Source organism: Bactrocera dorsalis, chromosome 3 (assembly GCF_023373825.1).
Source record: "Bactrocera dorsalis isolate Fly_Bdor chromosome 3, ASM2337382v1, whole genome shotgun sequence".
Classification (NCBI taxonomy): Eukaryota; Metazoa; Arthropoda; class Insecta; order Diptera; family Tephritidae; genus Bactrocera; species Bactrocera dorsalis.
Window position 1 is genome coordinate 50892921 of NC_064305.1, and position 12372 is coordinate 50905292.

Here is a 12372-nt window from a genome sequence, read left to right on the forward strand (position 1 = left end):
ACGACCAATTGTAAGATCTAGATTAAAATGAATAAAGTTCATTTGGAACGGTTTGCAGCGTTTGGTACCGCAAATATGTCTAATCGGGACGATCACACTTAGGTGGAGAGCAGTGTAGCGAACACGAATGCCAGAACAAATTAGATTAGGTAGGTGCCAGAATGTTCAAGTGGTAATGTTTGTGCAATAATCTACTATATAAGGTCTGCTGGATTGTGCCCGGACAGTTTTAAATAGTGCAGCTTAGTAAAGAGCTATAAGCAATAAGTTTTAAACTCGAACAACGAGAAATCAGTGTTAATCTGTTTAAATTAGAAAGAAACCATTAAAACGAGACTTTTATTTAACAATCCAGTCATTGAACTGAAGAACAAGTAAAAAGTTAGATTCCTTACAGTACCAATTAATTTACAGATGTCTCCTAAACATACCGATATTAAATTTCAACCGATATCATTGTTTTCCATTTTTTGTCTACTTTGCGTATTCTCACAAATTGTAACAAATATTTTAAACAATTTTTCTGAAAAATGTTAACTCAGAGCTGTTGTCTCCATTTTCAAGTATTCTGACTTCAGTAACCACCGCAAAGCTAATTTTTGATAGACCCCGTTTTCCTTATACCCCTTAGTTAAATGATGGGGTGGGTTGCTAGCATGCTTACAGAGTTCAATATCTATGAATATGAATCTGACGTTCATCTTTGTTTTTGATCTCTCTGTTTTCGGTAATGTAAAAACATATATTCTGGAATGATATTTATTTCATCTCCAATCTTCCTTTATATTAAAATATATTTACCAATAAAAATAGAAAACACTTAAATCCCACACTATAAATCACTAAAAAATTTACAAAATAAACAAATAATAATTAAACAGAAATTTGATCCGATTCTAATTTTCTTGTTGTTAAATGCTTTATCAATTTTTTTAATTTTTGATATTAAATAAACTTATATTGATGTTCCTCGCACAGTAGGTTTTTATCCATTAATCCACTAAATCTAGTATTTGTATCTATATATAGCAACGCCAGCTACACCAATTAAAATTGATCCCATTAAATATCCTATAAGTTTAAGCTGAAAAGATAAAAAGCAAACATATATAAAAATTATAATACAACATAAGTGTTCCAATTGCAAAAATATGACAGTCATATTTTCCATACATTTATAGGCTAAGTGCCAAAAAAATGAGAAATCGAGCAGAAAATTTATGGGATCGTCTTAGTGTGAAATTTTCGAAAAATCTATTACACTGTGATAAACATTCTCTCACATTTTGATATCGAAATTCAAATTATTACGGTCGCTACAGCGTTTTTTGTAGAAAGGGAACAGGTTGGGAACGCTACAACTCCAATCTTTAAATATGTACGTTTTTCTCAGAATGGTGTTTTTCAAAGCGGTTTTCACTCTCAAAGGAAGAGTTTTGAAAACATCTATATCCAATTTGGAGGAAAGATTTTTAACGTCATTCTCTATCGCGCTATAGCTTTTTTTATTTTGAAATCTTCCAATTTTTTCTACGAAAAACTCACGAAAAAAGGGCGAAATTATTTTTGTTAAAACCGCCGCCATTTTGTCAAATTAAAAAGACTTTCCTACCGGTTTATAAGCTTTTTGAAATTTTTGTTTTAGATCAAAATTGCGGCCGCAATCGTGGACATCGTACAGGACCCTTTTTACGTGTCATTTCAACAATTTATTTAACTATTATACACCCAATAAATAAACATAAAAAATCATTTTTCATTCGTAATTAATGTATTTATTTATAAAAAAAAACCGGACCATTAGTTAACTTTAACATTAAAAAGAAAAATGCGAAAGTCGGGAATTTTTCGGAGGGTCACACTAAGACGATCCCTTAAACATAAGAAATACTACGGATATCGCAATAATATAAGTAGAAATTGGACAAAATAAGGACGGGTTTTCCAGTAGGAATGACCTGAGTATCGTATTGGCCATTCAGAATATTTCATAATCTCTAATTAATTTTTCATATATTCAGTAATGCATATAATTTCATCATGGAAAGATACACAATCGTTCTCCAATTGCAATTTTTCGTGCGACGACGCTTGCCTTTTATGGACGTAACAATCGTCGACTTGTGCTCGCCATTCGTCGAATTGTTGAACAATTCGAGCGTACATTTTCTTTGCATAGTGTTAGCGGATTTTGAGAAAAGATTGTTCTCACTCGAGAACAAAAGCCATTGATACAACTTAAACTTTGCAGACTTTGCCTTGCATCAACTTTAAAACGAAGTTTTAAATAAAGTTTTTCGAAATGTAGCTGTTGGCAATGGTACTTCCAATAGAGAGCGCTATAGATCTATCATAACCAACTTTTTATGACCGTAATTGGAAGAAGTTTCTCTTGACAACACCTGGTTCCAATATGACGGTGTACATGCCACATAACACGTGCAACAACCAAATTGTTGCGAGAAAGGTTTGGGACTCGATTATTTCTAGAAGTTGTGACATTAAATGGCCTCCAAGAAGTTGTGATTTAACACCATTAACATACTTCTTGTGGGGGTTATTTGAAGAAATTTGTCTTTAGCAATAAACCAGACTCTCTTCAATCTTTGAACGTGATATTCATGCGCGATATTATTAATAATTATTTGTCTATGCCAATGTAGTTAACAAAATGCAATGTGAGAGGTAAATATGATACGACGAAAGAAACCTAACAATTTACTGATTTATTATGTAAATTCCACTTTATAAAATCAGTATTATACCCGTAGTCCTTTTAATTGGCGTTTCCAAGTTGTAGTCGTTGCTATCGAAATATGGCCAAATATTTTTGAATAACATTGTTTGTCACTTTGTTGTCTACTTGGTATCAAAATGATTAGTCAACATTGGGTTTGAAAAATAATACCAATTACATACCTTTGAGCTTTCAATGTTTTGTTGCTTCTGCGGTTGTTTATGCTTCTGTTCAAGTTTTTTTGCCTGTCCCAACATTTTTTGATACATTTCTTTTTCGTTGTGCTCTTCTCTGCGTGCTTTGATTATCAACTTTGCTAAGTCCTGTGTAATATAATTAGTTCAATTGTTTTACAATACTAAAAATAGCACAAACCTGCTGAATTGCTTTACTATCTGGTTCGAATGTCGCAGCTTTTTGTAATAAATTAATAGCTCCTTTCGTATCACCTTTTCCTTCAAGAATCTATTAAATGAGTTGCATTTAAATTTAAAATGAAAAATGCAGATCGTTTTATACTTACTCGCCCCTTCCGATACAAAGCCTTAGAATTGCTTGGCTGGCAACGTAGGACGTTTTCTACTGACTTCAAAGCAGCATCAAACGCTGAAATTTTAATTTGAGCCATTGCCAGATTATTGTAGACAATCAATCTATCCTCGAGTAATGTTTGCAAATCGCTATTAGAAAACTTATACACAGAAAGTTAAACATATATATGTAAAAGAAGTACAAATATACTCACTTCCAAATCTTCCTTATCGAACATAGAATCAGGATCACCATCGCGATCATCCAAGAATTCTAACGCACGCCTATACAACTGAATGGCCGTATTGTATTCACTACGGTTATACCAGAAATTTGCCCGTTCCTTTTTACGTGTTCTATATGTATATGTATGTATATCATGCATTACTAAATGTACGTATATGTATGTATATTTTTTTTATATAAATATCTTATAATCATATACATATATAAGACGACGTGGTGTTAATATATTACTAACCCGTATTTCCGGCGTATCTCAAAAGACTTTAAATCCGAAAAATCCTCACTTTTACAATCTTGTAAATGTACTTCATATATTAGCTGTAAAAATTCAAGAATAAGCTTTTAGTTATTTGTACTAAAATAGAAAATAATAGTTTAAATTAGGTTGACAGAATATAAACATTCTACCGGAAAGAACTCGGTGATTTCTAATTTACCAGCTTTCTCAAAGACTCTTTATTTACTTATACACGACAATATGTATAGGGGAGTTTCAAAATGTAGGGTTGTATATGGTATATATTTTTCCTTACTGTTGAATCTGCAGGCACGCTTGCGTTTTCATTTTCATCATTTTTTAAACCTAGGCTACCATAAGCAAATCTTGCATCGATAGTAACTTCAGCAACTTCGCCAACGTTCATTAAAGGAATAACCATGTCAAGACCTTGCACAACCTAATCATTAAAATGTTATTATAAAATAAATAAGCAACGTAAATTCAAAAACCTCGTAATCTCCAACGTGAATTTGATAATTTTCCTTTTCCTCAACAACGATTCCATTAGGCATTCGACCCTTAAATGTAACCGTTACTAGATCTCCCCTTGCTGGGCGAGTACTTAATTGAGACTGTTTTATAACACGTTTAACTAACTGGCCATTGCCTAATACATCACACGGCTCTTCATCTCCAATAGAAACACCAATTTCACTCCCTTCATGCTTAATATTTTCCTGATGATATTGTTCATTTTTCGCCCCAACTTGAAAGGTGTCTTTTTTTTCTCCTTTGACAACCAACTCCTTTACTTGGGCTGATTTAGTTTCTAATTCGTTTATATTGGAAAGGTCTTCAAATGAACTACTACTGGATTTTTCAGTGTCCATTGTAATTAATGTTCTTTAAAGAAGGTAGGTACTGAAAACGACAAATGATGAATTATTTTCATGCAGATCTAAGGTATTATTATCAAGAGCTACAGTAACACGTATTCTAAATATTTTATCAATTATCATAAATTATATTTTAGTCTGTAAAATATTCTATAACTATTGCGGACTTACCAAGGAAATGTATCAATAAACCAATTTAATTTCTAAAAATTCTAATTTTTCCTTTGTCAGCACGCAAAATTCGGCACACAGCTGGTCAGCAATATGTCAATTTTAGGATAGTAAATATATATCGTAATCGAGGAGTTCGATTAAATTTAAGGGTAACTTCCAAACCTACAACTACATGGCACGCGTAAGCGTTCCGTACGATTTGGGTATGAGAATGTTTGGTTGCATTTATAACTTTTTAAAATCAGCTATGACTTCGGCTTCTGCTTTGAAAAAAGCGAAGCGAAAGTATCAAACAGTTACAAAAACAAAATAGCAGCAAAAGTCACCGTTTAATTTTTTTGCTGTTGCTTTCGATCGTGTTCGTAAGACTTAGCAGCAGCAAGTGTCGACTTTTGGCAGATTTTGATTTTTGTTGCTATTTCTTTCAATGAGCAGCAGAAGCCAATGCAGCTCGAATGTTCGCTGCATGAGACTTTACGGTATATTTTATGTATATTTTTTATTCCCTGTACCCCCAAAATAAAAACGGGTATATTAACTTTGCTTTGTTCTAAAAGGTGCGATTTAATTTTGCCTGCAAAATATTTTCCTGTACATTCTGGCTCCAGCAATTGAGGTAGTAAATAAGCATAAGGGTTAATATAGTAGGGGTATTTTCTTGCTCTTGGAGGATGGAGTCATGTGTAGAAGTTCACGCAAGTGAGGAAAGTTCTCTCTGATCGCCATTCACTTGGGAGTGGCCAGAAACGATTCTTTTACATATGACTCAAGCAGCTCACGACTTCCGGTCTTTGACCAAGTATCCTCTAAGTAGCCTAAGAACATCCCTTCGAAGGCGAGCTAAAGTGAGAAGGCGAAACCTGCATAGGGTTGTGCGCTGGGTTTGGGACCCGCCACGTAAAAAACACCTTCAAGGAAAAAGTATAAACAGCCTCGGATGAGAACCCCCCTTTTGATGACGACCATGGTAAACGAATTAAGGACTATGATTTGAGGGCATGCACCTGGAATGTCCGGTCCCTTAATTGAGAAGGTGCCGCTGCCCAGCTGGTTGATGTCCTCGTGAAAAAAAAGGCTGACATCACCACCGTCCAAGAAATGCGATGGACGGGACAAGGACAGAGACGTGTAGGTCCTTGTGACATTTACTACAGTGGCCATATAAAGGAGCGCAAGTTTGGTGTTGGATTCGTGGTGGGAGAGGGACTCCGTCGCCGAGTACTATCATTCACTGCGGTGAATGAACGTCTAGCCACAATCCGCATCAAAGCGAGGTTCTTCAACATATCGCTGATTTGCGCCCACGCCCCGACGGAAGAGAAGGACGATGTGACCAAACATGCCTTTAATGAGTGCTTGGAGCGCATTTATGAGAGATGCCCCCGCCACGATGTTAAAATCGTCTTTGGCACTACGGTCGGTAAATTCAGCCTCCACGAGGAAACATCCCCAAATGGGTTGAGGCTGATCGACTTCACCGGGGCCCGAAATATGGTTATCTGTAGTACTAGATTCCAGCTCAAGAAGATACATCAGGCTACTTGGCTGTCTCCGGATCGAAAAACGACCAACCAGATCGATCATGTTGTGATAGACGTGCGTGTTTTAGATGTGCGTGCGCTCCGAGGTCCTAACATCGACTCGAACCACTATAATGTTGCAGCCAAAATTCGCACCCGCCTCTGTGCAGCAAAAAACGCACGCCAACAAACAAAAGGAAGGTTCGACGTCGAGAAGTTGCAATCACAACAGACAGCCGAACGATTTTCTACTCGGCTTGCACTCCTGCTCTCTGAGAGCATTCGTCAACAACTCGGTATAAGGGAACTGTGGGATGGCATTTCAAGCTCCTTACGTACAGCTGCAACCGAAACCATTGGTTTTCGGAAAATGCAAAAGAACAACTGGGACGATGAGGAGTGCTGTGTCGCAGCGAGAGAAAACAGATTACCTACCTCGTAACGTTACGATCGACCACATCACGGAAGCGAGACACATTTGCAGCTGGTACGACGAGGAGTGCCGTGTCGCAGCGGAGAGAAAACAGGCTGCCTACCTCGCAACGTTACGATCGACCGCAACACGTGCGGGATGGGATAGATACCGAGAGTTGAAGAAGGAAGCGAGACGCATTTATAGATAGAAAAAGAAAGAGGCCGAAATGCGTGAGTACGAAGAGCTTGATAAGCTGGCCGACAGGGGTAATGCTAGAAAATTCTACGAAAAAATGCGGCGGCTTACAGAAGGTTTCAAGACTGGAGCATACTCCTGTAGAACCCCCCAAGGTGATCTAGCCACCGATGCCCAGAGCACACTTAAATTATGGAGGGAACACTTCTCCAGCCTGCTGAATGGCAATGAACGCACAACACCAGGAGAAGGCGAACCCGATACCCCAATCGATGACGATGGAGCAGACATTCCATTGCCCGACCATGAAGAAGTTCGAATAGCAATTGCCCGCCTGAAACACAACAAAGCGGCAGTGGCCGATGGATTGCCGGCCGAGCTATTCAAACACGGCGGCGAAGAGCTGATAAGGTGCATGCATCAGCTTCTTTGCAAAAAATTTTCGGACGAAAGTATGCCCAACGATTGGAATTTAAGTGTGCTATGCCCAATCCATAAAAAAGGAGACCCCATAATCTGCGCCAACTACCGTGGGATTAGCCTCCTCAACATCGCATATAAGGTTCTGTCGAGCGTATTGTGCGAAAGATTAAAGCCCACCGTCAACAAACTGATTGGACCTTATCAGTGTGGCTTTAGACCTGGTAAATCAACAACCGACCAGATATTCACCAAGCGCCAAATCTTGGAAAAGACCCGTGAAAGGAGAATCGACACACACCACCTCTTCGTCGATTTCAAAGCTGCTTTCGACAGCACGAAAAGGAGCTGCCTTTATGCCGCGATGTCTGAATTTGGTATCCCCGCAAAACTAATACGGCTGTGTAAACTGACGTTGAGCAACACGAAAAGCTCCGTCAGGATCGGGAAGGACCTCTCCGAGCCGTTCGATACCAAACGAGGTTTCAGACAAGGTGATTCCCTATCGTGCGACTTTTTCAACCTGCTTCTGGAGAAAATAGTTCGAGCTGCAGAACTCAACAGAGAAGGTACCATCTTCTATAAGAGTGTACAACTGCTGGCGTATGCCGATGATATTGATATCATCGGCCTCAACACCCGCGCCGTTAGTTCTGCTTTTTCCAGACTGGACAAGGAAGCAAAAGAAATGGGTCTGGCAGTGAACGAGGGCAAGACGAAATATCTCCTGTCATCAAACAAACAGCCGTCGCACTCGCGACTTGGCACTCACGTCACTGTTGACAGTCATAACTTTGAAGTTGTAGATAATTTCGTCTATCTTGGAACCAGCGTTAACACCACCAACAATGTCAGCCTGGAAATCCAACGCAAAAGCCAAACTCTATAAGTCGCACATAATTCCCATCCTGCTATATGGTGCAGAGGCTTGGACGATGACAACAACCGATGAGTCGACGTTGCGAGTTTTCGAGAGAAAAGTTCTGCGAAAGATTTATGGACCTTTGCGCGTTGGCCACGGCGAATATCGCATTCGATGGAACGATGAGCTGTACGAGATATACGACGACATTGACATAGTTCAGAGAATTAAAAGACAGCGGCTACGCTGGCTAAGTCATGTTGTCCGGATGGATGAAAACACTCCAGCTCTGAAAGTATTCGACGCAGTACCCGTCGCGGGAAGCAGAGGAAGAGGAAGACCTCCACTCCGTTGGAAGGACCAAGTGGAGAAGGACCTGGCTTCATTTGGAATATCCAATTGGCGCCACGTAGTGAAGATAAGAAACGACTGGCGCGCTGTTGTTGACTCGGCTAAAATCGCGTAAGCGATGTCTACGCCAGTAAAGAAGAAGATTCTCTTGCTCTTGAAAAACCCTTGCACGGTGCACGAATTGCAGATTTTTCCACCTAATGCAACGGCAGAACAACAAACACACGCAGAAAAAAATTTGCAAGGGCTGTAAAATATGTCAGACCAAAACCCATATTTATCTTCGTGCAATGACATGTAAAAAAAATAATTGCAACTCTGTGCTAGCGGTCCAGATTGTTGGTCTCCGGCTGCCTTTGGATTTGGCCGCTCATCCGCTTTGCGGCTTGGGCATACGTGTCCGCGGGAAGTGCCCTGCTATCGCCATGCCTTGCGGGCAGGGTATTGCTGACCAGGCCTCGGTTGCCGATTCCGCTGCCCTGCGCTCGAGCCGACACGTTTTTGTGCTCCTTTGCCAGGGATGCGTTGCTCCCTTTGCATTTGTTCCTGGCTGGGGCCTCCGCCACCTACGGGGTCTTCCCATCACGGAGGTACCGCAGATACCACTTCCTGATGGAACCGCTCATACCTTTCCTAAGTGGATCATTGCACCCGTCGGGTTGACCAGCTTCTGGGAGGGGGCGTTGCCCAACTCTTCTGCACCTCCTCCTTCTTCTCCTACGAGCACCGTCAGGCCCTGCCCGATGTGACTCACCCGAGTCCGACCCGCTGCGCCTTTCCGCGGGGGTCTTGGCGGCGCTCGTTGCTACTACAGCGGCACCAGGCGTTTTCGCCAGATAAGCGCCGCTGCAAGAGGGCACATCGTCATCATCCTCCTTGGCGTGCTCCAGCGCCCGCTCCTCTGGCGAAAGAGCGTCAAGGAAGTTAAACTTCCGCCTAGCTCCTTGACCCCCCCTGCCTGCCGCTGCACCGAGTCCGTTTTTCTGAGTTGTTGCCGATGTTCCGATTTGTCCTTGGTTTTAATTTTATTTGTATTTGTACTCATCTTTTTCTTACGACCCTTGGCTCAACAGGGTGAGCTGTCGGGTCTATTATTTTGATGGGGAACTAGGAGGTCCGCCACGCCAGAGCCCCATGGCGCAGTAAGGCCACAGTTACTCGCCGATTCGGCCCGGTGATCCCAGACGTACGGGGCACGTTTTGGTTGGTTAAATAGGCTACGTACTTTTTTCCGGAGGTCTGCTAGTTTTCTTGATCACCAGGGACGGTGGCTGCGGGAGTTCGCCCCAAAGCTGGAGGGCTGGAAGGGTCCCGTCAACTGCGCAAGAAGGGCGGAAGATTTGCCAATCATGCACAGCATGACATGTGGTGCGTCGTCAGCAGCAAGGTTGAGGAAATAAGAGACATGAAAAGTTGGAGACAGTACTTGTACAATGACGACGAGTCGTACATATCTGCGCCGCCTCTCCTCCACCCGGTGGGAAGCCGGTGCGGATGGTTGGCCTCCGGCTGCCTTTGTGTTGCTGCTGCTCTTCCGCTTCGCGGTATGAGCATACATGTCCGAGGACGCTGCCCTTCCATCGTCACGCCTTGCGGTCAAGGTTGCACTGACCGGGCCACGGTTGCTGGTTCCGTTGCCTTGCGCGAGTTAATTCATATACTTATGAATGGTTATAAAAATAAGTATGTATTTACTTTTGCAGAATAAGATCTTTATTCTAGAAATTCACACGCTTAAATGAACATGTTTTCGTATTATCCTATGGGTTATATATTATTCGCTAAGTTGATAACATATTCATGTTTTGTGGCTTAGATCTAAAGACTAATTGTATTATTTGTTGTAAACAAGTGCTTATCGTGCGGCCTATGCATGTCTTGCATTCGGGTATGGTGTGGTATGAGTTCAAAGTCTTATCAAACACAAGACTTTGAACTCATGCTCAACTCTTGTTTATTTGATTAGGACAGATCTGGCTTTATCACCGATTCTCATATACTTGTGTATAAGTGTCGTTGATACTGTTATTAACTCGCGCGAGCTGACACGATCCTGTCACGCTCCTTTGCTGGGGATACGTTTCTGCCTTTGCTCCTACTCCTGGCCATAGCCTCCGCTACCTCGGGAGTCCTCCCATCCCTGAGGTAACGCAGATACCATTTCATGCTGGCACCGCTCATACCCTTCCTGTGCGCGTCATCACACCCGCCGGGTTCGCCAGCTTCTGGGAGAGGGCGTTGCCCATCTCTTCTGCGCCTCCTCCTCCTCCTAAGAGCACCGTCGGGCTCTGCCCGATGTGACTCACCCGAGTCCGACCCGCTACGCCTTCTGGCGGGGTCTTGGCGGCGCTCGTAGCTGCCTAAGCGGGAATAGAAACTCTCTCCAGGCGAGCGCCGCTGCATGAGTGCGTGTCGTCGTCATCCTCCCTGGAATGCTCCTCAAACAGCGCCCGCTCCTCTGGCGAGAGAGCGTCAAGGAAGCTAAAATTTCGCCTAGCTCCTTGACATCCCTTGCCTGCCGCTGCGCCAATCTCCTTCTCATTGTCCGTGGCCGTTGTCCTTTGTTGTTGCTTCGTTGTCGGGTTGTTTGGTATGGTTGTTTGTTTATTTGTGTTCATCTTGTCCGTACGACCCTTGGCTCAACAAGGTGAGCTGTCGGGTCTATTATTCTAATGTGGAACTAGGGGGTCCGCCACGCCGAGCCCGATATTAGCACGGCCTCTTCATGAAGCACACATAAAGATTTCACTGAATAATTTTCAATAATTTATTTTGAAAAGCAGAAATAAAGAAAGCAAACGACCGAAATTGAACAATTCAAATATTTTACAAATTAATCAATTTTAAAACAAAAAAAAAACATTTTCTGAATTTTGTTTTTACAAACCATTCTGAATGGATTCTCTTCAATGTGGTTCAGGCAATTTTTCATTTCATGCAACGGTTTAATGAGCAATAGCGAACAGACAAAAACCCAACTAATTTTTATTTATAAGGCTCAAATTGATTCCACATTTTATCTAGAAAAGAGCTGTTTTTAGGGTTTTTCCGGCAATTATTCTCGCCGTAAAAACCATCTCTGAACTTCAGCGAACATTACAAAAAGAAGAATTGGCCAAATTGGTCCAGGCGTTGTTGAGTTATGCGCTTACCTTTACATTTTTATATTATAGATATAGATATGTATTAGAAAGTATATTACATTATTAAACATAAGAAATATTTAAAAAGTAGCTCAACTGCAAATTAACTAAAAATATTGTTTGCATAATTGCATAATACAATTATAATTTTATCAGTTTGGGATGCATTCATAAAAAATCGCAAAATGATAATCATATCAATTACTACAATTGCATGTAAAGGTATAAAAATATAACCAAACCGCCAACATACATCTGTTATAGAAATGTCTATTTCTGAGCGCCACTATTAAAATTTCTTCTTCTGAGCTAGCTGTGGTGAAACACGGTCATCGCATTTTGTTAGCTTTTGACAGTTCACACGCTTATCCGTAGTTGGACTTTCTCTATATTATAGGGTTACCAGATGTACTGATTTTATCAGTACGCGTACTGATTTCGCAGTACTTTTTTTCTATTCCCGGACATAATGCTAATTGTGAAAGAATTTTCTCTCTCATCAATATCCAATGGAGTAATGAACGCAATCGTCTCCTTGTTGAAAATGTTCGCAACATGATTGTCACTAAATATAATTATAAGGATATGTCATGCAACGATTTCCATAAGTATATAATGAAACCTGAAAATGTTGATATGCTAAAAGCAATCGGCGGTTTCAA

General features: G+C 41.0%; 2 protein-coding genes across 3 annotated transcripts in view; one reads left to right on the top strand and one right to left on the bottom strand.

Moving 5' to 3' along the window:
• The window catches only part of LOC105231168 (GTP-binding protein 1), a 261542-nt gene that overhangs the window by 160340 nt on the left and 88830 nt on the right, over positions 1-12372 (top strand). The gene's annotated exons all lie outside the window — the stretch shown is intronic.
• LOC105232871 (peptidyl-prolyl cis-trans isomerase FKBP8) lies at positions 746-4961 on the bottom strand. Of its 2 annotated transcripts, none has more exons than XM_011214759.3 (9): positions 4802-4961; positions 4244-4655; positions 4048-4191; positions 3750-3832; positions 3483-3624; positions 3261-3428; positions 3113-3202; positions 2920-3060; positions 746-1084 (listed from the first exon to the last, which is right to left on the bottom strand). In XM_011214759.3, exons 2-9 carry the CDS (start codon positions 4622-4624, stop codon positions 1007-1009), a joined length of 1227 nt encoding a protein of 408 aa, XP_011213061.1. In that variant the 5' UTR covers positions 4625-4655; positions 4802-4961; the 3' UTR covers positions 746-1006. The 2 variants fall into 2 exon arrangements, with proteins under 2 accessions (XP_011213061.1, XP_049308852.1); XM_049452895.1 differs by lacking the exon at positions 746-1084 and adding an exon at positions 2604-2859.

Coding starts and splice junctions, on each gene's coding strand:
- LOC105232871 (XM_011214759.3), bottom strand. CDS start 4,624: ATGGACACTGAAAAATCCAGTAGTAGTTCATTTGAAGACCTTTCCAAT. Junction 3,429..3,482: donor TCGATAAGGAAGATTTGGAA/GTGAGTATATTT, acceptor TCTGTGTATAAG/TTTTCTAATAGCGATTTGCA. Junction 1,085..2,919: donor AAAACATTGAAAGCTCAAAG/GTATGTAATTGG, acceptor TTATCTTTTCAG/CTTAAACTTATAGGATATTT.